The 26718-nt window shown below is 38.7% G+C and overlaps 1 protein-coding gene across 2 annotated transcripts in view; it reads left to right on the forward strand.

Moving 5' to 3' along the window:
- LOC127646162 (NT-3 growth factor receptor-like) overlaps positions 1–26718 on the forward strand; it is a 207528-nt gene that overhangs the window by 35161 nt on the left and 145649 nt on the right. For both annotated transcript variants that reach the window (XM_052129637.1, XM_052129644.1), the window contains exon 3: positions 731–802. In XM_052129637.1, coding sequence (XP_051985597.1) covers positions 731–802 — 72 coding nt within the window. The remainder of the gene's footprint in view (positions 1–730; positions 803–26718) is intronic.

Here is a 26718-nt window from a genome sequence, read left to right on the forward strand (position 1 = left end):
AGAGTTTCGAAAAAAGGCCCCTTACATTTGTTTGTAAGCTTTTACAGTGAGAGCCGAATGTTTGAGTGGAAAAATGGTATACACATGGGCAACATCCTCCTTATCTCCTTCTCTATTCAGTGACAGATAATTGTATTCTGAGAAATTTAAAATAGAGCCGTCATCATAATAAAACAAATTCTGTGCTGATTACTGTTCGTTGGATAAGGGGTTGTGAGTGTAATCACTTTTTGCATTAAATTTGTGTAATGAAAGGATGCAGTCATTACCAATTAATGCCACGGCGGCTGTGAGCAGAGTCTTTAGGATGCACAATTAATTCCAGTTGCCGCGGCGGCTCAGCACTGAAAATTGGGACGCTGATGATACCATTATTCTAATGACGCTCTCTGAAGAGATGGGAAAGATGGTGAACTGAGATTGATTCTGCAGTTTATCATCATAAATGGTGTATCAACCTGCAAGGCTCTAAAGAACAGTTGGCTTTCTCATCTTTGAATGACTGACTAGCAATGCCAGGTGCAAATGACCAACAATAGGGCCCTCAGTCAAAATGTCTAGTTGAACTGCTCTGTGTGAAGGCAGAAATAATTTTGTTGGGAAATTCATTTGCATGTACCATTGCAGGATTGATGCTACCTTTTGTTTTGAGCCAAATGACACCTATCATTCACTAAGATTTTTCTGATGAAGCTTGCATTTTCATATAGGCCTTTTTGTCTTTTTTCAGGACGATAATGAACTGCAATTTACGGATAATCCAGGCACGTGCATTTGCACAGAACCCTCATCTCCGCTACATGTAAGTAAAATTATTTCTAATGGCAGTATTTCTCAAATGGTGGGTCACCACCCAAAAATTTGTCGCAAGTCTGTTCTGATAGGATCGAGGACAGCAGTGAATAAACAATGTTATACAAATAATGACATGCATCTAACCATATAGTCATTTTGCACAGACCCATATCTTTTGTTGTTGACATCCTATCAAGACAGCACATCCTATCAAACTCTTGTGTTTTGGCACAAATTAATTTGTCACTCGGTAGTATGGCTAATATAAATACAATATGTACTGTATTTATATATGCCCAGTGTTTGTTCCATATGATGGTGAATAATTTTATCTGCTGTTAATGCATTTACAAAATTGCAATGTTTCCTATTCATCTTATGTCATGTTAATAATTTTGCATTTTGTTGGGCCTTTGCAGTTCACTAGGTAATAATAATATTTTTCATGTTGAAATTTAAGGCCATTTTTGTTGAATCATAAATCTGAATGATAAAAAATGTGGTGATTTGTTGGATTGCCACTTGATGCTCAATGTAATATCTGGGCCCTGAAGCTAAACCAGTCAACAACCAATGTTCTATTGCAGATTCAAATGTTCTTTGATAGTTAAAGGTGTAGCTCAACCAGAAATCGATCTGATATGATTTTAAAAGTTCAACGTGATTTAAACAAGTATGACCTTTTCCTGGATTCCTTTTTGTTCCTGTAACAGCAATCCTATCAACTACTTTTTTAAATAATACTAAGCAATTTTCTTCTGACCCTTGCTGAATTTTCCATTTACCTCTGAAATGTAGGAGCCAGTTTAAGGCCACAACTCCTGCTATTTTAATTTTACTGTTGCTGTTATGAAACCTTTTATTTGGCCCTTTGCATAACTGATGGGTAGGGTTGCACAGACTCCTTGCCTAGTCAGTTAGCTCTGCCACTTGTCAATGGGTTCAACCACTCAGGCCTCATTCCATATGGTGTGTCATTTACATAAGACAGATAAAACTTTGATCCATGGGCTATGTGACTACTTTTCTGGTCGACATTGACGGTTATTAAAATTGCATAGGTATGATTGGTCATGCTTTTCTGGCATTACTGGGGGAATGCAAAATGCTCACATTACTTAATTCTCACCTTTTATACCTATAATCAACATACCTACCTATTACTTTTGATGTTTGTCATAGCCTGTTTGGTTATTGGATCTCACAGTCATGGAAATCTATACATTTTATAGAGAATACACTAATGGTCACAATTACAGGCAAGCAAACAGGCTAATTACTCCATGAATTGATTAAAAAAACAAAAATCAAAAATCTTGCATTCACTTAAGGGACAAACAGAGCAGATGGACAAGCTAATTGTAGAGTCATTAAAAATATGGCCAGGAACTCTGGTGACAAAGACGATGACTGCATATGTCTTATTTAATTGTGGCTCTCAGAAGACTGAAATGGTTGGTTTTGAAGTTGTAATGGTCAAAGTACATAAATCTTATTCAGATGTAATTGACAATGATTTCAAAGATAAAGCATCTTCATTTAGGCCATGAGGAGTAAGTTGAATTAAGGGCAGTTTTAGTATATTCATTACTGTAGTTATTATCGTCTAGTATAAGTAAATTGTTGCACATTTGAACACTTAATGCCTTGCATCAGGACATTAGACAAAGAACAAAGCACTCCAATATTGATTTTATTTATTTTTTGATAACTGACATACAATAATCAGAGGAAAAATTATTATGAAAGTTAATTCAAGGTTTAAATTAGAGTAGTCTACAGTAAGTAAGAATTCGACATTACGAGGCGTTTAGAGTGCAACAGTTATCCTCTGAATGTTCATTTTCTACACTGAGAAACCTATTTTTAGCTTAACTTATTTTAAGACTTCGAAGAGATTAAGCGATTGTGCTTATGTAAGCTTATTTAGAGGCCATACATTCAACTTTATGACGCAAATGTGTTGAATAGCTAAATTCCTGGTGAAGTGTTCACCATTCACGCAAGGTGATGCTAGCAAGGAAACAGGAATTGCAGCAAAAGAGCTAAACAGTGACAGCCCAGTCCCATAAAGCATTGTGAATGACATAAGCCAGTCTTCTTACACCCTCAAACAACTTATATAGTACATTAATATTTTGCTATAAACCTGTGTAGAGGTTCCAATAAAAAGAAGGAAGTGGGAAGCGGGGTGGCAGACCAGGTCTTAATGGTCTTAGCTTGACAGCAGTACATGCACTTTTAGATTCACAGCACAATACACTTCAGCTTCACGACTAAATACACTTCAGCTTCACAGCTAAATGTACTTCAGCTTCACTACTAAATGCACTTCAGTTTCACTGCTGTGGGTACCTTGGTTCCTGTCTCTCTTGCCCTCACTGGCGTTCTCGGCGGCCTTTTCAAGCCCATCTCCGTCATCATAAAAATTAGGCACAAACCTTCTGTAATAGCCAGCCAACCCCATTAACTGTCTCACCTCCTTTTTGGACTTAGGATGTGGGCAGGCTGCTATCACTGCAGTTTTATCAATTTGGGGTCGTACCTTCCCATGACCCAAGTGGAAGCCCAGATACCGTACTTCTACCTGCCCGATTGCGCACTTTTTCTGGTTGGCCTTGAGTCCCGCCCACCTCAGTTTTCAGCACAGCTCTTAGATGCTGCATATGCCTCTGCCAATCATTACTGTATATGATAATTTAATCCAGGTAGACAGCGGCATATGCGGTGTGTGACCATAGGATCTTATCCATTAGTCGCTGGAATGTGGCGGGTGTGAAGAGTGATGAATTGGTGTAATCCAAACGGTGTGGAAAAGGCAGTTTTTTCTCAGCATAATGGAGTTAAAGGGATCTTCCAAAATCCCTTAGTTAAATCCAGTGTCGAATAAAATTGAGCCGCACTTAACCGATCGAGCAGTTCGTCAATTTGGGGCATTGGGCATGCCTCAAATTTAGACACCACGTTGACTTTCTGGTATTTAACACAGAACCAGACTGACCCATCACTCTTAGGTACCAGAACAACCAGGCTCGCCCAATTGCTGTGCGATTCTTCTATTATCCCCATTTCGAGCATTGCCTCTAATTCATCCCAAATCACCTCTCCATAATTTAAGGAGGTTGAGGTGGTAAACTTGACGTGCCCCATCTCTATCCTTTGGTTTAACTTAATAATTGAGGTCCCTGATTCGCCATGTAACCGCAAAGGATCCTTGCCACTTGGCAAGTAATTTTAAGCTCGATGTGGGGAGTAAAACAAGTATTTTGTCTCCCAGTGCAAATTTCCGTAGCTGGGCACCCCTATAAGAGAGGCTTTGTGTCTCTTGAGCTTGGAGCAAATTTTGTTGTTACAACTGACCCAGTTTGTGAAGCTTTGCTCGAAGATCAAGGACTTACTGAATTTCATTTTTGCCCTGCGAAGTTCCTTCCTCCCATGCCAACCATATGACGTCATGCACCCCGCAGGGCCGCCGTCCATACAGGAGTTCGAAGGAGAATTCCCCGTGGAGGCATGTGGGACCTCCCTGACTGCAAATAATTGGGGTTCCAGACATTTGTCCCAATTTCTAGCATCCTTGTGTACGAACTTACGAATCATAAGGCGCTCTTGGGGTGAACGGTGGATTGCCGGTCATCCCTGTGAATGCCTGTCCAATAAAAGTGGGCCAATAAATAGTGTAATTTTCTTTCTTGCCCTAAATGACCACCGTAGGATTGTGGTGAGCCACCTGGAAAAGTATTTCCTGACGGCTCCTCGGGACTAACAACTGGGTTGTATTTTCATGGGTTTGAGTGTCCTGCTTCACTCGATACAACCAGTCCCTAATAATTGAAAAATACGGATATGTGAGGGCGACATCAGGCTGGAGCTGCTGGTAATCGATTACTCTCACTTGGTCAAAGGCACGCCTAAGGGTTTCGTCACATGACTGCTCTAGAGGGATGTCCTCCTCTGGGAATTCCCTAAGGGCGAGAATGCTGGAGTATTCCCCTCCTGCATCATTCTGATGTTAAGCAGATGCGGACAGCCCCAGCTCCGCCTCCCCAGCCATCAGGTCACACATCACACACCGTGTTTTTGGTTTGCAGGACCCATCCACACACATGCCACAGTCTGCAGGGGCAAACAGTGGCATGTTGGGGACCCGAATCCACGTCTCCACCTCCATCACTGGATGCCAGTCTTGGACACGGGGAGTAGGTATAGGGCGAGAGGGGGAGAGGGAGGGGCAAGAGGAGGAGGAGAAGCCAGAGAGGTAGAGAGAGATCCTGACTGCAGCTCGCCAGCTTCCTGGTAGGCCGCCATGTGGGCTTCGGCCAGCTGGATAGCATCATCCATCGACGTGGGGCGATGGCACTGGACACATTCCGCAGTTCCTTGGGGCAGACGAATGGTTAGTTGCTCCGGCACCGATAACTTCTTCCATGCCCCGCCCTTCCTCGGCCAGCACCCATCTTCGGCAGGCATCACATAGCTGCGAGGTGAACATGTACGGGTGGCGGAATCACTGGTGATGATATTCGGGGCTATGGTCAACCCATTGCAGGACAGTGACCTTCAGTTTTACATAGTCCAGGCAGTCCTCCGCTGGCAGTTGCTTTGCTGCTAGCTGGGCCTCCTCGGAAAGCAGCGACAGGAGGTGAAGGGACCACTGAGCTAATGGCCAGCCAGAGGCAGTTGATGACTCTTTGAAAAGACTTTGAATGAATGAATGACTCCGGAACGTATTGGGGACCCAATAGAGTGAGCAGGAGTTACGGACTCTTCGCTGCCTCTAGAGTCATGGCAGAGGATTCGCCTGAAGCTAACCAACTCTGTAAGGCCTGCCGATCCTCTGCCTGGGCTTGAAGGAGCAACCAGAAATGTTGCTCCTGGGCAAGGAGGGCTTGATGGTAGGTGTCCTGGGGTGGTCAGGGCACGGATGACCTAGTCCAGCGGTGAGGTGTTCATGACAAATTGTCTTCCTTTCCCCGGGTTTCGGCACCAGTGCAGAGGTTCCAATAAAAGGAAGGAAGCGAGAAGTGGGGTGGCAGTCCAGGTAAGATAACTTTTAATGGATTTAGCTTGACAGTAGTATATGCACTTTTAGCTTCACAGCACAATACACTTCAGCTTCACTACTAAATACACTTCAGCTTCACTACTGCACTAACTTGTTCCCATCTCTCTCTCTCCCTCACTAGCGTTCTTTGCGTCCTTTTCAAGCCCATCTCCGTCATCACTGTATTGAGACACAGGTGTTACGTATAATTATCACCAGGTGATGGCCCTTACCGCTTCCTCTCTTCCCAGTGACACATGACCACATCCCACTCCACAACCTGAAATATATTGTATTTCATACTTACAATCAATGACTTACGGCAATAACATACAATGACTTGTATTGTTGTTGCTAATTCAATGTTGCATGCTTTATGGGATGAGTAGTTATTTTACTTGTGTCTAAGGGGAAAATTAATAGGACGCAAATCTATATATGCCAACATAAAATGCATTAAACAAATTTGAAATAAATGAATATTAGTTTATTTCAAATTCGTGTCATGCATTTAAGGCTTGTCTGATAGCATGCTCCATGATCTCAACAAATCTCCATCACAATGAGTTCCCCAAAGAAAATGTGTTAATTCCTCACATTGATTTGAATGGACCTTTTGGTTTTATGAGTCCTAAATGCCCTCTGTGTTTAATTAGGGAGTGCAGTCTGGGTGGCCAGACGTTGTGTCTCCACAGCCCACATATCAACAGGGGCCTAATAAATTTGAAGGACCCATTGTAGGGAAGGAGGAAAGGTCATATCCTCCTGGGAGGCCAAAGAGTCTCTTCCTCATTAAGTGTTTCTCCCCTACATGATTCTCCTTTCCAAAATGTCACTTTCTCTCATAGAGGTCCCTTCACTAACATCTCATTTAATTAGAGGCCAAACATTATGTATTCATTTTAACACAACTTAAAGAGATTGGCACAAGAATATTACAAATATTTCTGTAGGGCTGAGAGATTTAGAATTGTCATTAATCCAGTATAATAACTTAGAATTGCATCAGACTGGCCCTAATTGTAAATGCATCATTCAGAATGTGTCCTTGGTTGATTGGTAACAGCCCATCTATTCAAACAGGGTCGGTTCTAGACATTTGGAGGCCCTAGGCAAAATGTATGTTGGAGGCCCCCCGCCATGCCCTCCTCCCCTCCACCTTTCAGAATTCACGAGTTCACACTTACATCAAATTAAATAGAGTAAAGATTATGCGTATTTGGCATGCTGTCCATGGGAGGGCTCCAGGCTCTGAATTTTGGTCAGATTTACACAGTATTACATTAGATTGCATTGTATTTTGGATTGTGTTGTTTACATCCAATAAGAGATTATTAAAAATCAAAGTGAGGAGATGGGGGCGGTGGAGGGATGCTGATAAACTGTCAATGAACAGAGGTAAGTCTGCAGTATATATACCTCTTATCTCATTGATTATCTGAATGTGCTCCTCCCGAACTTTGTTAATAAAACATAATTTAATAAAAAAGACTTGAAAACAAATATGATTCCTAACCATTTTATTTATACAAAACCTGTTATCAGTATTTTTATATTTTTACTTAAATGTGCATATTAATGTAACTTTAATTAAGGTAAACAAAAAAAAATCATCTGAAAAGTCATCTTTTTTTTTTTTAGCAGTCAGGAAGTTTTTTGCAGTAATTTGTTCAGTAATTTATTTATGGTAACTCACTAACCCACTATTTGGGATAATGAACATTTTTGTTTTTGATAGACTAAATATAGTCATATTAGGTATGTATTGTAGAGAAATACCTTATGATACACAAATCAGCTGCTAGTGGAAGTGAAAAGACAAGTTAATTTCGTCAACTGTAATTGTGTGCTTATTCATATGCTTAATATTGCATACTTATTTTCAATAAATATTGCAACAGTATTTATGATTGGAAAAAGAAAAAAATTAAGTCTATTATGGTCTATAGTCTATTATGATAGACTAGAGCAGTTAATGTAGGCTAAACATCTGCGTTTTAGAAGATATACAGACTGTTTTAAAACATAATAAACAATGCTTTAGTATAGTGCGTTTGCTCTTTGACTGACAAACTTGAATTTTTCTGTAGTGTTTTGCGAGTCAGCTCCTGACTAGGGCTGGAAATCGATTGTAGCTACATACGCTCGGATTCAAAGTGTCAGAAGCTGAATTCAGTCCATCAACGGCGCCGCGCTCTTTTGAACTGGAAATAACCGTCAAATGATCTATCTCAAAATGACGCTGATCGTTAGAATCAGTTTATTTTTTACAATACATTACAATCACTCAAAAATAGATGATACCTGAATCACGAGCTGCACTTTCTTTGCGTGCCTGCTTAGCCTTACGCTTTTATTTTATTCATCTACAATCTCTTCATTCATAAATTCAGAGGTTGGGAGTGACTCGCATGTAAACGGTGATATTAATTGGTTTAACTACAGGTGAATGACAATTGTTATATCCAATGGACAAACAGCATAGTATTTTGCTGCTCTTGATTGGTGGATAAGCATGTGTATGTTTTGGAGGCCCCGCCTCCAAGGCCGAGGCCCTAGGCAACTGCCTAGTTCGCCTATAGGTAGCGCCGGCCCTGTATTCAAATATGGGTGTGTGCAGTAGACTGTATAAAAAATATATATATTTTGAAAATTTATAAAACTTTCAAATTAAATGTAGATGCATTATTAATTATGCTCTAGTTTGTATTTTGTTGGTTGGACACTGGCTGGTTGTCACTCAACAAATTATGAACAGTGCATTTTTTGAATGTGTCATGCAAAGCATTTTGTAAAGGGAACATCCACCAAGAACACAATTGTAAATGCTTGCAAAAAGTTACAATAATGACACATTTTGTCTGTAACTGTCCACATTTTAAGTAAACATCAAATCAAAATGGACCCTGCCCACTTTCTTAATGCACTTTACTGGTCTTATTGTGCACATTATTCTAAAAAAAAAAAAAAAAAAAAACACATTTGAAATCTTTTATCAACAGCTTTCTCATTTCCTTTTCGGCGGATATCAGCTAGACCGCACAGGCTCTTGCTTAACATTAACCAATAGCCAAAGAGGCCTTTAGACTTTGTTATAGTTAACAAAGTAATTGAATGCTGGTTAACATTAATGAAATACATCCCATAAATCCCTGGTGGACAAAATACATCACATTACAGATGTAAATTGGGTAGCTAATGCAGGTTCATGTTGACACTAAAGGTCAGATGCTTTAGCTGCTTTCGAAAGATAATTAGTCTACAGTATGTATGATAAATAAATGGTTTGGATTGCCAGGCCAACAGAAGTGACCAAAAATACTCCAAGCACAAATCCATTTTCAAGTTTTGATTCTGATCATTTTTTACTCTAATAATTATTATAATTCTAAAGTAGTAGAAATAAAAGGAATTGACTAATTGAGACAGCTGTTGTGTAATTATATGATATCACTGATGATATAATAGCTATTGCCATGAAAAGACCTTCTTTATTTTTCTCCTCATATTTCTTATTTAATGTCTGTCTAGTGTGAGCAATTGCGAAGTCAAAGTGCCTCGTAAGCACAATCTCACTTTACTCATAAAAACCTATTGTGATTTGTCAAATGATATTCTTGCTTATTAAGATTTATATCTTTATGTGTGTATGTGGGTGCATATTAAATGAATAGTTCACCCAAAAATGAAAATTCTTGATAAATATTTAAGTACCTTTTTAACTCTAAATTATGCTTCCTGTGAGCAACGGTAAGCATGTGTGTGATGTAATCGCATTTGAAACATGCGTGAACCGATGCATGTGCATCATAGCTGGAAGAGCAGTACTATTTTCAAAGTGAGAACTGTACAGTAGCTTAGTTAGTTTTGATTTAGATCAGTATTTATTTGTTTCTTTACTCACAATGGTGCGTTTGTGTGCTTGTCCTGGATGTCTCAACAGAGTGGAGAACGTGAGATTACATATGTATCCATGGCAATGTGAATACATCACACGAGAAACTCTACCCTCTCGTGAAGCTCACCAGAAGCGATGATTTAGAGGTTTTTTACACCAAAAGGGATTTTATTGCTTTAGAAGACATACATTTAACAGCTGGATTTGTATGGATGATGTTTATGCTGACTGTGTGTGATTTTTGGAGCTTAAAAAATGTTATCACCATCCACTTGCATTTTAAGGACTAAAGATAATGAGCTAAGATATTTTTCAAATTTGATGTGTTCTGGTAAAGAAAGTAAGTCATACACATCTGAGATATCATGAGAGTGAGTAAATAATGAGAGCATTTTCATTTTCGGGTGAACAAACACTTTAATACTTGTGTGTGTTTCACAATTAAAGCTATTAAAAAACCTGACCTTAAATTCAGTACCTTGAAGTACATTATCGATGTAAAACCCATGAGATCACCTTAATTGATCCTAACAACTTCTGCCTATGAAGCCTAAATTATTTTTATTGTCTTACTGATTTGCTGTTCATTGTTTCTACCAACAGACCACTTTACTCCATCCAAACACTCATACAGACTCACCAGACTGAGAGTTTAGATAACCACTTTTTCCTGCCCCTAAGTTTTTTAGTCAGACTACATTTGGAAGATGCAACATGTTTTGTTTCCACGAGACAACAGTGGCGGTAATGTGGTCTATTCTTATTGCATCTATTTGGAGATAGGATTCACGCATGTTGCAGTGGATTTTTCAAATTTGAGCTTCTATTTTCCCAAACACTGCAGCTATGATAAGACGTGCTGCAAAGGGGGGTTTCTTTAAGAGTTATAAACATACTCAGGTCTTGGCCATTAAGACAAAGACTAAAAGCTGTTATAGCTCAATCAATGGTTGTGTTACTGGTAGAATAGTTTAGTTGTATAGTTCTATAAATAGATATCTAGTTTAATTGCTACTGAGTGCCTCTGAACTCTGAATATCTTTTAAATAATTGATGTAATTAACCTGGCAAACTTTGGCAAATCCAGTAATTAGTTCCTTCTCCAAAGTACCTACTGTATCAACCCAGTACCACAACTTTGTTTCCAGCTGGATGTGTTGCAGCTGACTACTGGAAGTTGCTTTGCATCAGCCAGTCAAACATGAACTGATGTCTGTGGGTGTCCCGTCATGAGGCTGAGAATTTCTTTAGTTAGCTCTCTCTGCTAGAACACAGCACACACATATTTTGGTTGCAGACAGCCAGTTAAAGTGATATTTCACCCAAAAATGAAAATTATCTCGTCTTTTACTCACCCTCATGCTATCCCAGATGTGTATGACTTTCTTACTTCTGCTGAACACAAGCAGAGATATTTCAGTAGTTCCATATTATGCAAGTGAATGGTGACCACAATGTTGAAAGCATAAAAGCACACAAAGGCAGCATAAAAATCCATACAAAGACTCCAGTGGTTAAATCCATGTTTCTCACACACTCCTTTCATATCACTACTGAAGATATACATTTAACCACTGGAGTCGTATGGATTACTTTTATGGTTTTAACACAAGAAGAAGAATGTGAAAGTGGAGATTGATAGTAAAACAGGACTTCGATTTTGGGACATATTCACTTGCACTGTATTGTCCTACAGAGCTAAAATATTATTATTAAAATCTTTGGTTGTGTTCAGCAGAAGAAAGAAAGTCAGGCACAGCTGGGATGGCCTGAGGGTGATAAAATGTTAGAGAATTAAAATTTTTGTGTGAATTATTCATTTATGGAGGGAGATATGAGAGGCTGTGAGAACTTTCAAAATATCCTCATAAGTGTTTGTAGTGTGGTCAGAATAGAACGTGGATGCAAAGGCAGCTTACTTTAAAGTGTCTGTGTCCACTAACGTGACATGCTCGGATTAATTGTTGCTTCTGCGATAGACTAAGGGGCAAATTCACTAAAAAACTTGGGCACTTATGCATTCAGTATTTCAGTGCAAAAGCCTTATTTACTAATCTCTTGCACTTTAGTTTAACTAGATTTTTAATACACTAAATAGTATTGCACCGTGATTATTTAAATTAAATCATTGTCATTGTTTTCAGCACAAACATGCTTACATTATACTGTATGTAAATTAGGCTTATTACTGTATAGATTTTGCCTTATACTCAAAACTTTTTATTTTATTTAAAAGCTATATTATTTTTATTTGTATTATTATTTTAAAGCAAAATTTGTGCACATTTTCTGTTGTTCGTGGCACTAATAATTCATCAAATTATTTATCATCTACTGCATTCTTCCCAACCAAGCAGTCAAAACTGAGTTTTTGTCCATTTACACCGTTACCACCATTACTATAGTGAGGGGAGCGCTAAAACAATGCAGGCAGCATGTGTAAATAAACCATGCTATCATTAGGCACATTTCAATCATAGTGAATTCCCAGCTAAATGTCACACCCTTTTGGTTATGCCCTTTTCTCCCAATTTGGAATGCCCAATTCCCACTACTTAGTAGGTCCTTGTGGTTGCCTCCGCTTCTGAGACCATCAATCCACGCATCTTATCACGTGGCTTGCTGTGCATGACACCGAAGAGACTCACAGCATGTGGAGGCTCATGTTACTCTCTGTGATCCATGCACAACTTACCATGTGCCCCATTGAGAGCAAGAACCCCTAATCCTGACCACGAGGAGGTTACCCATGTGACTCTACCCTCCCTAGCAACCGGACCAATTTGGTTGCTTAGGAGACCTGGAAGGAGTCACTCAGCACACTCTGGATTCTAACTTGTGATTCCAGGGGTGGTAGTCAGCATCAAAACTTGCTGAGTTACCCAGGTGACACTTTTTGTTAACCTTTGAATCTGGACACACTCTGTCATCCTCTATGGCTTAGATCATAAAACAATTTCTAAAATTCTATTTTATACAGTATCTAATTTGATTATAATAACAACACTGGGACATTGCACTTTGTATCCCTCCACTTGACGGTGTTTGTGGTGTTCCAGGCTAGAGTATGTGAGTGCTAGAAAAGTGGAAGTTAAAGTGGACGTTTTTTGAAAGTCAAGGTGTCTGTGTTTATTCTCGCTGTACTTGTTCTATCACTCAAAGAGGTCTACTCTCACCAGTGAGAAGGGTGTGGGAAATGACAAACCTGAAGTAAGGCTGGACTGAATTGATTGCAAAATGTGTTGAGCATAGGGGGTAAATTACTGTTGCTCCACTCCAGACACATACTCTGTTCCAGCAGACTGATCTCAATGTGAATTCAGTGACAGTAGTTTGAAAGTTCTTGAGATAAACTCTGTGCTTACTGAAAATCAAACCACTGGCCCCAGTGGCTGAAGTGGGAAGTGTGTTTGACCGAATTAGCATGTGTGTGCTACAGTTTAAAATGTCCACAGAGGGGCAGCAAAAGTGATTTGTAAAGTTATTTTTAGTTTTAAATTATGTAAGACAGTCAACAGTAAGGGTGTGCTGATGTATTTCTTCATCGACCTGACAAAGAAATCTAGATTACAGAATGTAAGAATCGATTAGCATTAATGCTTGATTTTATACAGATTCTGCCTCAGGCAACATTTTTGAAAATAAATAAATATGAATCTAAAATAATCGAATTGGATCAAATCGAATTGTGACCAAATATCAGATTTAATTTAGCATCGCAATCATTAGGTAAATAATTGTTATCGAATCGTTGTTTGTTCAAAATTTACACTCATATTCAACAGGAATACATATTTTATTAACCATATGCCCTAACCTAAACCTCAACCCTAACCCTAAGCGTCAGTGGAGTAAAAATGTAATCCCAGAGGAAAAATGGAACATCTGAATTGTGCTCACCATCATTTTTGTGAACGCTATTACTTCCTGGTTTCAACACGGCAAGATAAACACACTTAAACTGACACAAAAATGTCTGATGGGGTGCCAATTGCTAGTAACTTGGCCCAATGGGGTCGATGTCAGATTAGTGGAACATTGGATAGCAACATTGACTTCTTGTGTGATCATGATGGTTCCAGAGATTGATGCTTTAGTTAATTTTGCTCATTGCCTCTACAACTGGTGTTTTGCTTACTGCCCCCTGCTGATAACAGGTGCTACTTCAAGCCTGAATTGCTTCTCTGTAGGAATCCTCCTTTTTATGGTCAGGAGACATGATTAATTGCATTTATTTTTGAAAATTCACATTTTGAAATTTCACAAAAGAATTCCTGAATGGAAATGCTTGATATACAAATAAACCTTTGGATTTTCTAGAGTTTTGCATTAGTATGTTCTTAAGTCGAATTTTTAGAAATGCGTTTAAAAATTGCAAAACATTTTGGATGCAAACCCAGCAACTGTTGTCTCTGCAGGGTGAAACTAATGTAGATTTTCCCCAAGTTTTCTTTTTTTTAAATAAGTTTAGGCCATATTGATCGATCACAGCTCCCACACATTGCTAACTCAGCAGCATGGCTTTTGACAGACTGTGTACACAGTTAAAGACAGCCTCTCCAAGCCTCTGTCACTCACTCCAGTCTGAAGCATTTTATCAGAGCTGTGAGCACAAGTCCATCACTGTCTGCTCAAACTTCGGGGGATTGTGGGAAGATGTCTTCCATTCACACCATGTCCACTCACTGTTGGTGTCATTGTTTTTGCCTGCTTCTTCTACAATGGCTGATAGTTGATTTTGTAGCACAGAAGAAGATATGCTTCATTCAAGACTATTGCGTTATAATAAAGAATTAAACTTTTATTGTGCACTAAGCATTATTTGGTCTCAGTTGGGCATGCTGTTTAACATAATTGCAGAAAAATTTTGCACAATGACACAGTGACACTCATATTGACATTTAACAAAGTTTATTTTTTTTTTTTGGTAATTAACATTTTTATCGATTATTTTATTGATAAAAAAAACCTGAGTGCCCAACACATCGCACACAAAACTCTGAACCTTCAACCAGAATACCTAGATCTCAACACACCACCAAAAAAAATTGGCCATGTCTCCATCCTCTGATTTGGCATTGCCAGCAGGTGGGTGTGCCTTTAAGACCAAGCCTATACAATCTAGAGGGGGTCTAATAAAATCTATGTAAATCTTGAATTGCATAAGGCGCACCCTTGTATCTCTAGATGCAGAAATGATGGTTTTTAGAATCCTAGACCACACTCCCTACTTCAATACCAAGTTGAAATCTTTCTCCCATAATCTACTGATAGAAGTTAAAGCTCTATCCTCCAGAATCTGAATTAAAACCGGTAATACACTGACGCCTCATGACCTTTTCCAAAAGCACCTGCCGCTTTAGTGGGGTGTATGCTACTCCCAAAAACAGTACAGAGCAGGTGGCGCAGCTGTACATACCTATAAAATTGAGATCTGGGAATCCCAAAATGTTGAACCAAATTTTCTCACTCCACTCTCATATAGGTCATTCACCAAGCATATTAACCTCCCTCACAATCCACTCTTACCAGCAGAAAGGTGACTTATTAGTACATAATTTTGGGTTCTACCATATGCTCAAGGCAACATTCAAGTAAATGTCAGAGTTAAACTCTCTGGACACTTCTGCCCATACGGAGTGCAAATGCGAGATAACGGGGTGTAACTTAACTTCCCTGATTAGTTTAATAGAAAAGGTTTTCAATGGAGAAATATGGGCAAGAACATTCTGTTCAATTCAAAACCAGGGAGGGGCTCTCTCTGGTGGAAGTGACCAATGAGCCAAATGTATGAGACTGAATGCATAGTAATAAAACAAAATTTAAGGTAGGCTTAGCCCACTTATGTCAATCGGCTTATGTAATTTATTGAAATGTCAGCCAGAATTTCTGACAATATTTATATGTCTATCTAGATCAGGGAAATTTTACATTTATTTACATTTATGCATTTGGCAGATGCGTTTATCCAAAGCGACTTACAGTGCAATTATTACAGGGACAATCCCCCTGGAGCAACCTGGAGTTAAGTGTCTTACTCAAGGACACAATGGTGGTGGCCATGGGGTTCGAACCAGCGACCTTCTGATTAACAGCCCTGTGCTTTAGCCACTACGCCACCACCACTCCTAAATTGGAAATTGGACGGTAACTCTTACACTCACTTGGATTTTTGTCCTTTTTAGGAATCAGACTGATCCAGGCTTGTGTCATGGTTGGTGGAAGCTTTCCATTATTTAATGATTCTGTATAAACTTCGAACAAAAGTGGAGCTAGTTCTGTAGCATAAGTTCTAAAAAACTCAGTGGCAAAACCATCTGGCCCCAGAGCCTTGCCTGTAGACAAGGCCTTAATTAACTTGCCAAGCTCCTCCAAGGTTATATCAGAATCAAGATATTTTTTTGCTCATTTGTCAATTTAGGGAGTTCTAATGGTTCCAAAAATTTTCAAATGTCTTCAACAGTAGATGATGATGTGGAGCTATAAAGATCAAGATTCTTTAAAACCATTGTTAATATCAATGGCTGAGTTATATATTTCACCACCAGCTGATTTCACTGAGGGAATGGTACAAAAAGACTCTCTCTGCTTTATATATCTAGCCAAAAGCTTCTCTGCATTGTCCCCCAAATGAAAATATGACTGTCTTGCGATGATTAGCCAAAACTCCACCTTCCGTGACAAAATTGTATTAAATCTGTAATTCAATTGGGTCAATTCTCTGAGGCCATCAGATGACATTTGGTGCTTCAACTCTGCCACTGCACTTTTAATATTCTCTTCCAACTCCACAAGTTCTGGTGCTTTGGCTTTTTTGGTGAATGGGGCATACTGTATTATCCAACCCCTAAGAATTGCCTTAATTGTCTCCATATAGACATTGATTTTAGCCTTTAGCATTTGTTAGAATTCAGGATTTTTCAAAAGGATACATTAACCCTCTGGGGTCTGAGGGTATTTTGGGCTCTGGAGAAGTTTTGACATGCCTTGACATTTGTGCTTTTTTCAGTTGCTTAAAAACGTATTAATGGCTAAAGTCTGATAACACTGTATTCAGCACAAACTGGGTTACAGTAATATGTGAGCAACATGTGTGTACGGGTTTGTATTTTTTAGAAAATAGCGTTTATGCATGGTTTTTGAAAAAACTAAAATTTTAAGTCACTGAAATAAGGTCATATAACACATACTAAACATTTGTCCACAAGACTTTTGAGAACTGGATCTTGTAGCCTATGGTTTTTGCTACAAAATGCTGTGAAAACCATCCTGATCACTCATTCATACAAAACAATATAGTAATTTAACTTTTGTAAGACAATTTTTGTGTTGAAAGGTAATATGCGAGTAGGCGTGAATGATCATGAATAATCTGACTATACATGTTCTTTACATAAAAACTTTACTTAATTTTAGACCTACACTACCGTTTAAAAGTTTTAGAAGAAGTCTCTTCTGCTCATCAAGACTGCATTTATTTGATCCAAAATACAGAAACAACATTGACATTCTGAACTCTTTTCACAATTTAAAAGAACAGTTTTCTATTTAAATATATTGTAAAAGGCAGTTTGTGATCAAATCTGAATTTCCTTTCATTACTGCAGTCTTCAGTGTCACATGATCCTTCAGAAATCATTATAAGATGGTGATTTTCTAATATGGGCATATTTAAAGGGCATTTTATTAATTTAACCTGAACACATATTTGCAAGCACAAGCTTTGTTGATGGTAATGAGGCAGCATAAACACTAGTTAAAATATAATCTAAACATTCATATTATTTTTATATCATATTACATATCATAGTTATATCATACAGCATACAATTTAAATACCTACTTTAGCCGAAATAGCATTTAAATGTAACTAAAACTTGCTTATTAGGACATATTTCAAATGTCAATACTCTGAATCCTGGCTGGCAAGTCTGGAAACAGTCCCACTAGTAAAATATGTACATGTTTATATAAAATAGCATGTCAGCTAATGAAAACTAAATGACTCACTCGTCCGAAATTGTATCCTCTGCTGGATCAAGTCTCTCTTCAAAATACAAACGTTCATCGGAGTCCTGCTCTCTTCTGAGGAAAATGTTAAATCTTCCATAATATCCAGGAGATTCCTCGAATGTGTATGACTCCTCTACTCTTACTTGAGTCAGCACTAAAGAAAACATGCTCACCCATATCTTCACATATCTTTCAGGTTCCTGTGGGGAAAGAAACACTATTTCATATTTCTTACATTTAAGAAAAGAAATAACCTTCCTTCTATTTATGGGGTGCCCCAACCAATTCACATTCCACGTGGAGAGAGACTCATATTAATATTTGACATTTAGACATTAGAAAAAATAGATTGTGTGTCAAAAACTAAATTATAAAGACCACATTCCATCATTAGAGTAACAAACGAACCCCGAACTTACCCCGAACTTTAAAAAAGAAAAACATACGCATTAACCCCACACACGACAGCGCCAACTGTCGTCCATTCCTTTGAATTTTAAGACATGTTGTCTTTATAGAACACTTATGAACAGTGTGTAACGAATCTCACCGGTTTAAGACACAAAGTATTAAAAACGGGCAAAGTGCTCGGCTTTCACACGTCCAACCCTCGCATAGCATCACGCGACTCTCCAAGTTGTTGTTTTTGAGATATTTCAGGGAGTGAACTAAGTTGTTTACTGGTTCAGCGTGGCACATTTGTTTGAACAATTACATTCTTTTTATCCTTTTTGGAAAGTTTTTACAATAACTGCAAGTTTTGAAAAAAAAAACAAAAAACGTTTTATCCAATTGTAGTCTGCGGCTATAATATTCTTTAGTTTTATTAAATCATTTAACTTTTTTTTAGCATTTAGGCTGAATGTAAGAATTCAATTTCAAAACTAAGTCTACAACACATATTTAAATCTATATGTGAAGCTGAATCAATTTAACAGACAAGCATAGTACTGGCATTGAATGTAAAGCTGCTTTAAGTGGTTTTAACCGTCATGGTGACTTCTGCCAGATCTGGCCACTAGGACTGGGTTTTAACCAAATATTTTACAGCCTTATTGTGGTTTTCAATATCTTTCTGAATTTATGTTTTCTCTGTGAAATGGCTTATAATATTTTTTTTTATTATTATTATTAGAGGAACCATCATTTAATATCAACAGCCATTTTTGCAAAGCGGATTAAAAATAAATTTGACTAGATGTTTACTGACTTAAAACAGTAAACATCTAGTCAAAATTAATTAAGCCATGTTTTCCAAACTGTGTTTCACACTAATATAGACCTAATATAACAATATTCATCAACATTATGATTTTATTTTCTGCCAGCTTGGTCAGGGATGTATTTCCCAAAAGCATCGTTAGCCAACTATGTTCACAAAATCCATTGTTACCAAAATAGTTTAACGATTTGGTGTTTCCCCTGAAACCTACAGTTAACCTGTGGTTAGAAGAAAAGTTCCTTGTTAGTTTGCAGTGTTGACATCATTTGATTTCGATGAGGCTTCTATTTCTTTCATTCCATATATATATTTTATTATGTCAAGACTTTTACCACGTTTACATGCATTTAAGAAAACAGCATATTCCGAGGTTTCACAGAAAGCTTCGTTCTGAAAAGTTTTTTAAACTAAAATTTAAGGAAATAAAAGTCTGTTAAGAGAAAGTGCTTTATCACATGGTTTCTGTTGGAGAGCACATCTTTTACGTGTTTCATCGTGTGAACCATGGAGTCTGATGTTTAGGGAAACCCCACTATTGCAGTGCAATGCATCTATCGCATTACACAGTGCAATCCACTTAATGTCTTCAGCAGCTTTTCTGAATTAAAGAGCTTTTTGGAGTATGTGCAAATCATCATGGTTACTGTTGTAACTCCATTCCCAGAGGGAGGGAACGAGACGTTGTGTCGAATGAAGTGACACAAGGGGTCTTCTTGGGACGCCAAACGTACATCTGAACTTGAGAAAAGGCCAATGTCAAGTTGGCAGACAGAATTTGCATGCCCCGCCCCAGACATACGGGTATAAAGGGAAGCGGGGCAGCGAGTGTCAGTCAGGATTTTACACTGAGGAGCCGAAAATAAGGTACGGTCATTTACAGTGGTAGGTCTAGTGCTGTGGCAGGAGGGACACAACGTCTCGTTCCCTCAATTGGGGAATGGAGGTTACAACAGTAACCATGACGTTCCCCTTCTATCACTCACTCAACGTTGTGTCGAATGAAGTGACACCAGGGGTCCTATCTAAATACGGCATGCGCTGACCGTGTTACGTGAACTGTCGAGACAGGTTCAAAAAGGCTACTGCGTGCTAGGGGCAACTGTGTCGGCCCCAACACCCCCAAGAAATGTCATATACAGACCTTAGGTTCCCCGCACCCCTGAGGGGGGGAATAGGTGCTACATGACTATCGCGGCAGCCGCGGCCTTTTCTCTCACTATGTCTCTCACATAGGATGTGAGCGGCTGGGGCTATCTTAACGCTATCAGATACGTTGGGGAAGGAATCTTTCCTGGTCCTATTCTTTCAGGAGGCCACATCCTGCCCAATCTAGGGGGAGGTAACATGTGGCAAGTACTCCACGAGGGTTGTGAAGCCGTACGTGGGAATGGGCTGCGATAGCAGCTACCTACACCTTCAAGGTGATCTGCCGTCGTGTTGCAGTTGCCAGGGATGTGAGTCACGGCTGACTCCAAAGGAGGAGATGGTGGGCGAGTTGTGACATATGACGAGAATGCACGCCGCCTTGGCGATTTATGTACGCAACCGTCGCAGTGCTGTCTGAACGGATCAAGATGTTCTTGCCCCGGATTAGTGGGAGAAACCTCCGTAGGAAAAGAGATACAGCCAGCAACTCTAGGCCAACGATGTGCCAACGCAGCCAGGGTCCTGTCCAGGGGCCAGCGGCAGCGTGCCCGTTGCACACGGCGCCCCAACCCTGTTGAGAGACATCTGTAGTGATCACGATCACTCCGGTCCGTAGGAAGCAGAGGTCTGTCCAAGGGTTGAAAGTCTGAAGGCAAGAAGGGGTGAGTCACATGGTATGTGCCGTGGCGCCATGCCCATCTTGGGACTCCAGTCTGTAGCCAGTGCTGAAGCGGTCTCATATGCATCAACCCGAGCGGCGCGGCCGCTCTGAGGATGCCATATGCCCCAGGAGCCTCTGGAATTGTTTTTGAGGAACCGCTGTGCCGGGCTCGAAGAGAGCGAGGCACCTGAGCACTGACTGAGCGCACTCGTTGGTGAGGTGCGCTGTCATTGAGACTGAGTCTAACTTCATACCGAGAAAATAGATGCTCTGAACTGGGGCAAATTTGCTCTTTTCCCAGTTGACCTGAAGCCCTAGACGGCTGAGGTGCCTGAGCACCTGGTCCCTGTCAGCGCATAGTTACTATCGATAGTGAGCCAGGATGAGCCAGTCATCGATGTAGTTGAGTATGCGGATGCCCACTTCCCTTAGCGGGGCAAGAGTTGCCTCTGCGAACTTCGTGAAAATGCGAGGGAGCAGGGACAGTGACAGTTCTGTCAACTGGCCTGAAACTGCCTCTCACTGATCAGTGGGCCATCCTTATTGTTGAGCCCTGTATAGTCATACTGTAAGCAGCAATGTTTACTGACATACTGTATATTATTGTTAAAATATTTGAATACATGAAAAATGCCATGCATGGACTTTCATGAACCTTTTTGAGTTAAGCAAGCAAATTTGAATCAAATGAATCAGAATTTTGAATTCAATCATTGAACTGGACAATTTGAACTGCTTCACAGAATGAATCAAACTCTAACACAACTTAAAACAGAGATGCAGTTAAAACATCTATCTTAACACTCGAATTCTTACAGAACTAGTCTAATGACACATCTTTAGGAAGCTCAATGACCAAAAAAAAGTGCATTAAAATCATATTTTTTTTTTACATTCACAGAAAAGCGAGCATTGCAAATATATTGTGAATATTTTATATATTGCTCAACTCGCCACTGAATTAAACTGCTCACCCATCACTTCAACCTACAACCCCTCTCTCCAAAAACATATATACATTTTGATCTTTATTTCTCAGTTGTGATAGTTCTTAGTGTTAATTATATATATTTTATGACATACATTTTTTAAATGTTACAATATCTTTTAATGGATGCTTGATCTATACCTGTAAGGACAGGGCAGTTATTTGGAGCATGCAGTATTGTAAGGTGCAGGTTTAATGCAAAGCGTTATGTTCATGCTGTGCTAGTATTTGCTCATCTAACTGTTCTAATTAAAACCCATGGAGGACTAATAGGTCTCTTGAATACCCCTGTCAGGTAATGCCTCCAGACAGACGGACAATGACATTGTCAAGTCTCAAAGGTTTCACATGTGTGCCACATTGGTCAGCTTGGCTTAGATTGAGACCAATAAGTACAACAGGAAATTATGTGGGTAGTGTGCTTTCATTTCATACCGCAGCACTTTTCAACGCATCCTTTATATATTTAAGCAATAAGCCATGAGAGACTGCGTGTTGCATTGATATGACCAGAGTTAAAGACATGTAAGAACAACTGAAAGCACAAGATGATAAAATATATCAATCATCCAATCAGAATTATGTATCCGAACCATATCTTTTATAAATATTCTGTACACTTTAGAGTGTTATGTAAGGGATAATGTACAGGTGTATTTTGTGATAATGACTGGCTGACTCTGTATTATCTTGCTAATTACATGGCTGGCTAGTACAAAAATTGAAAAATGGACATGCATTAATGATTTTATTATGTGAGAAGAAACTATGGAGAGATAGCTATTAAACAGTTTAACGGTCATTTTATCCTCAAGAAACACTGTTAACAATTCTCATCCATTACATTTGGTTGATCTTTTGGATGCTGTATTTCCAGTAAAGCAATGAAAACAAAACCTCCAGAGGATAGGCCACATCAATGCAGCCTGCTGATTGAGTTTAGTAGGGGCATAGAGGTTTGCTCCAAACACAGCAACTCTCCACCAGTTCATGTTGCCATCTGCCCGTCTCTCAACTCATCAGAGCAGCTGAAGGTGACGGGCCCAGGTGCCAGGGCACGGCAGCTCTGTGGATGACAGCTTTGAGCTACTGAGCTGCCGGCATACTGCCAAGCCTGGGCACAGTGACAGTTTGGCATTCATTAGAGCCCCTCACACCTCTGTCGTTCACAAGACCCTCTAATATCTGGCCTGACAAGCTTTGCCCTTATTATCAGTGCTTTTAAAGGGATAAAATAGGGCTGGATGGTATGATGGTATGTATAATGCAACAGTACAAATGTATAAACCAGTAGAGATTTTGCGATAGTGTTTATACCACAGTAAATGTTTTAGCGTGGCTTTAAATAGGTAGGAATACTTAATGTTATTTAAATGGATTAATGTAAGAATACAGTGCGGGACATGTTAAAAAAAAAAGTCAAGGTGGAGAATAACTTGTTATTAAGGAGTGTTATAACGCAAAGAAAAGTTTAGTTGTTTACAGTTGCTTAGAAACCACAATGTCACAACTTGCATTAACCCTTTCATGAGTGCCCTAAATGCCCTACAGAGTGAGTTATTGACATGTATAAAACATTATGCATTGACTTCTCTGTGAATTCCAAAGACACAATTATGTGATCCTATGCTGCTGGGCACTTAACTGGCTGTCACAAATATGTGATGCTATGTATAGATTTATCACAAATATGTGATGCTATGTATAGATTGTGGTTATTTATTACCATTAAATTTTTAGGTTATTTGAATTTAGCTATATCGTTATACACACACACACACACACACACACACACACACACACACACACACACACACATGTTGTGTTTCCATGTTTTATGGGGACTTTCCATAGACATAATGGTTTTTATATTGTACAAACTTTATATTCTATCCCCTAAACCTAACCCTACCCCTAAACCTAACCCTCACAGAAAACTTTTTGCATTTTTACATTTTCAAAAAACATAATTTAGTATGATTTATAAGCTGTTTTCCTCATGGGGACCGACAAAATGTCCCCACAAGGTCAAAAATTTTGGGTTTTACTATCCTTACGGGGACATTTGGTCCCCACAAAGTGATAAATACACGCTCACACATACACACACACACACACACACACACACACATATATATTTTGGTTTTATTATTTATTTATTTATTAATTTTTTTTTAAATCTTTTTTTTTTTTTTTTGTGCCTGAAATGGGCTTCCAGTGATCATCTAAACATTTAAACTAAATTAAATCTTACATCTAAATTAACTGGTTTTATCCGATATCAAAAATATTATTAACATCAACAAATCAACAGCAACAACTAAAATCTATTTAACAGCCTGAATACATTAGGTTTCCCCAACAAAACACCTTTTTAAGGGATAGATTAGGTAGAAATTGCTCCTTAATTGAATAGTTCAAGTAATTTTTATTTGTATAGCGCTTTTCACAACAAACATCGTTTCAAAATAGCTTTACAGAAAATCATGTTTTAACCGAGAATGAAACTGCAATTTCTGTAAAGTCTTAGAGTCTTCATTGTGTAGTTTGATTAAATATGATTGCAAATTGTGTATAAAAATAAATATTAAATAATTATATAATAATTGTATTTAGAACCGATGTGGCAAGGAACATAAAACTCCATACGATGTTGGTTAATAGAGAAAATGACCTTGGGTGAAACCAGACTCACTGTGGGGGCCAGTTCCCCTCTAGCTAACATCATGAATATAATGTAAATATTATTATGTATAGTTAAAGTCATGGTTTAATATTAGTAAACTAAGTAAGTGTCAAGGGACAGAGTTTAAACAAAGATTTGAAATGTAAGATTAATCACTAATGTCTTTAAAGTTCATCCTGGATTAACTGCAGAAGTAAATATAGATGCATTGTCCTTTGTTAGTTGGTTGATGAAGTCTTTTGTTGGCAATTAATTGATAGTCTATTTATTCTATTTTAAAAAGTGAAGTACATAATTAGACCAAGGTGATGCAGGCAGAGATCAGTGACGTGCATCACAGTTCAACCGGCAGGTCATTTCGGTGAGGTCTATCCTAAGTCCAAGGTTCAGGCAGTGGCATATGAAGTATCCCATGTCTTATGGTTGGAGGTGGCATCAGTTCATCCTCTGAAGTCCATATTAATAGACTGATTTGATGTGTGGCTGACACCAGCTGCATTTAGTCATCATCACTCAGACATGTAGGAGACAATGGAGTTCGACACCAAGCATGAACGGAGGTGGATCTGGCCGGCTCTGGTAACCTCGGGATATGAATTACAAGGTTGAGACAGGGAAACAAATAGAATAATAATAGTGTAGATGCCATTCAATTTATTGCGGAGTTATATATTATGATAAATGTTTCAGGTTCCTTCAGACCTAACTAATGCAGCCTAATTGTGAGTTAATGGATACATTAGGTATATGCCTGGCTAAATAGATAAGTCTTTCATCTCTGTTAGGGAGACTTTTACATAGTTTAGGAGCAAAATAGGAAAAGGATCTACCTCCTTTTTGCATTTTGATATTCTAGAAATTATTAACAGGCCAGAATTTTGTGATCATAATGAATGTGACGGAATATAGCGTGGTAGAAGGTCTCTCAAGGACTGTGGAGCTAGACCATTCAAAGTTTTGTACATAGTTAATAGAATTGAAAATTAATGGGAAATGTAACAGATTCACCCAAAACTGAAAATTCTCTCATCATATATGTATTTCTTTTATTAATCTGATGAACACAAACAAAGAATAATATTTAAGCACTGTAGGTCCATTTAATATAAGTGAATCGGTATCAAAGGTTTGAAGCTCCAAAAGCACATAAAGGCCGCATAAAAGTAATCCATACTCAAGTGGTTAAATCTATGTCTTCAGAAGCGATATGATAAATCTGGGTGAGAAACAGATCAATATTTAAGTTTATAAATCTCCACTTTCACTTTCACATTCTTCTTCTTTAGTTTTTTTGCGATTCGCAATCTTCATGCATATCGCCACCTACTGGGTAGAGAGTAGAATTTGTAGTAAAAAAAATATTAAATATTAATCTGTTTCTCTCAGACACCTATCATATCACTTCTGAGTCTTTTAATTACTTTTATGCTGACTTTATGTAGATTTTAAAGCTTCAAAACTCTGGCTACCATTCACTTGCATTGTATGGACCTACAGAGCTGAAATATTCTTCTAAAAATCTTCATTTGTGTTCAGTAGAAAGAATACACATCTGGGATGGCATGAGGGCGAGTAAATGATGAGATTGTTTTCATTTTTGCGTGAACTATCCCATGAAGGCAACAGTTGCATCTATTATCTCTTTTACAGTGTATACAAAGATAAGTGATATAGGATTACTCATGCCATGTTAAGATTTAGGTTATACCGAGGACCTCAACAATGCTTTTTCACATTTAAAACAATGCTTCTGCCACTGGTGACAGCTGATGAGACTCTGAGCGGATTTGTGACTGCAATAGGGGAGCTATTGAAGGAGACAGCAGAGAGACAGTTTCACCTGCTGTATGCTGAGACCACCCAGAAGAACAGAACACAAAGAAGAAGCTCTATTTGCTCTAGCTGTAGTAGCAGCAGATCTTTCATGTCAAATGAAAGAGATGTCCAAGTGTTTTGTTCCCTTTCCTCTTTTTTTCCACCTGAGTTTATATTCCCTTTCTTTTCAAGCCTCCCCTGTCAGGATTATGCCTGAAAGCATGATCTCATGAATCTATCCCCTCTACTCATTGTGCAGTCATTGAAAACCAGCATAATCAGAACTATAGGTCTATAGCATGTCTATACCACCAATTTCGGTGGCTAGACAGGTAAGTTTTAGTTTATTTTGCCTCAACTCCAGGTTTTAGGTACCATGAAAGTTGGTCGGCTTTTAGCGGTGTTCATCGCCATAGAAATGTATGCTACATGGCTAGCCCCCTCTGTAGC

Source organism: Xyrauchen texanus, chromosome 1 (assembly GCF_025860055.1).
Source record: "Xyrauchen texanus isolate HMW12.3.18 chromosome 1, RBS_HiC_50CHRs, whole genome shotgun sequence".
In the NCBI taxonomy this organism is placed as follows: Eukaryota; Metazoa; Chordata; class Actinopteri; order Cypriniformes; family Catostomidae; genus Xyrauchen; species Xyrauchen texanus.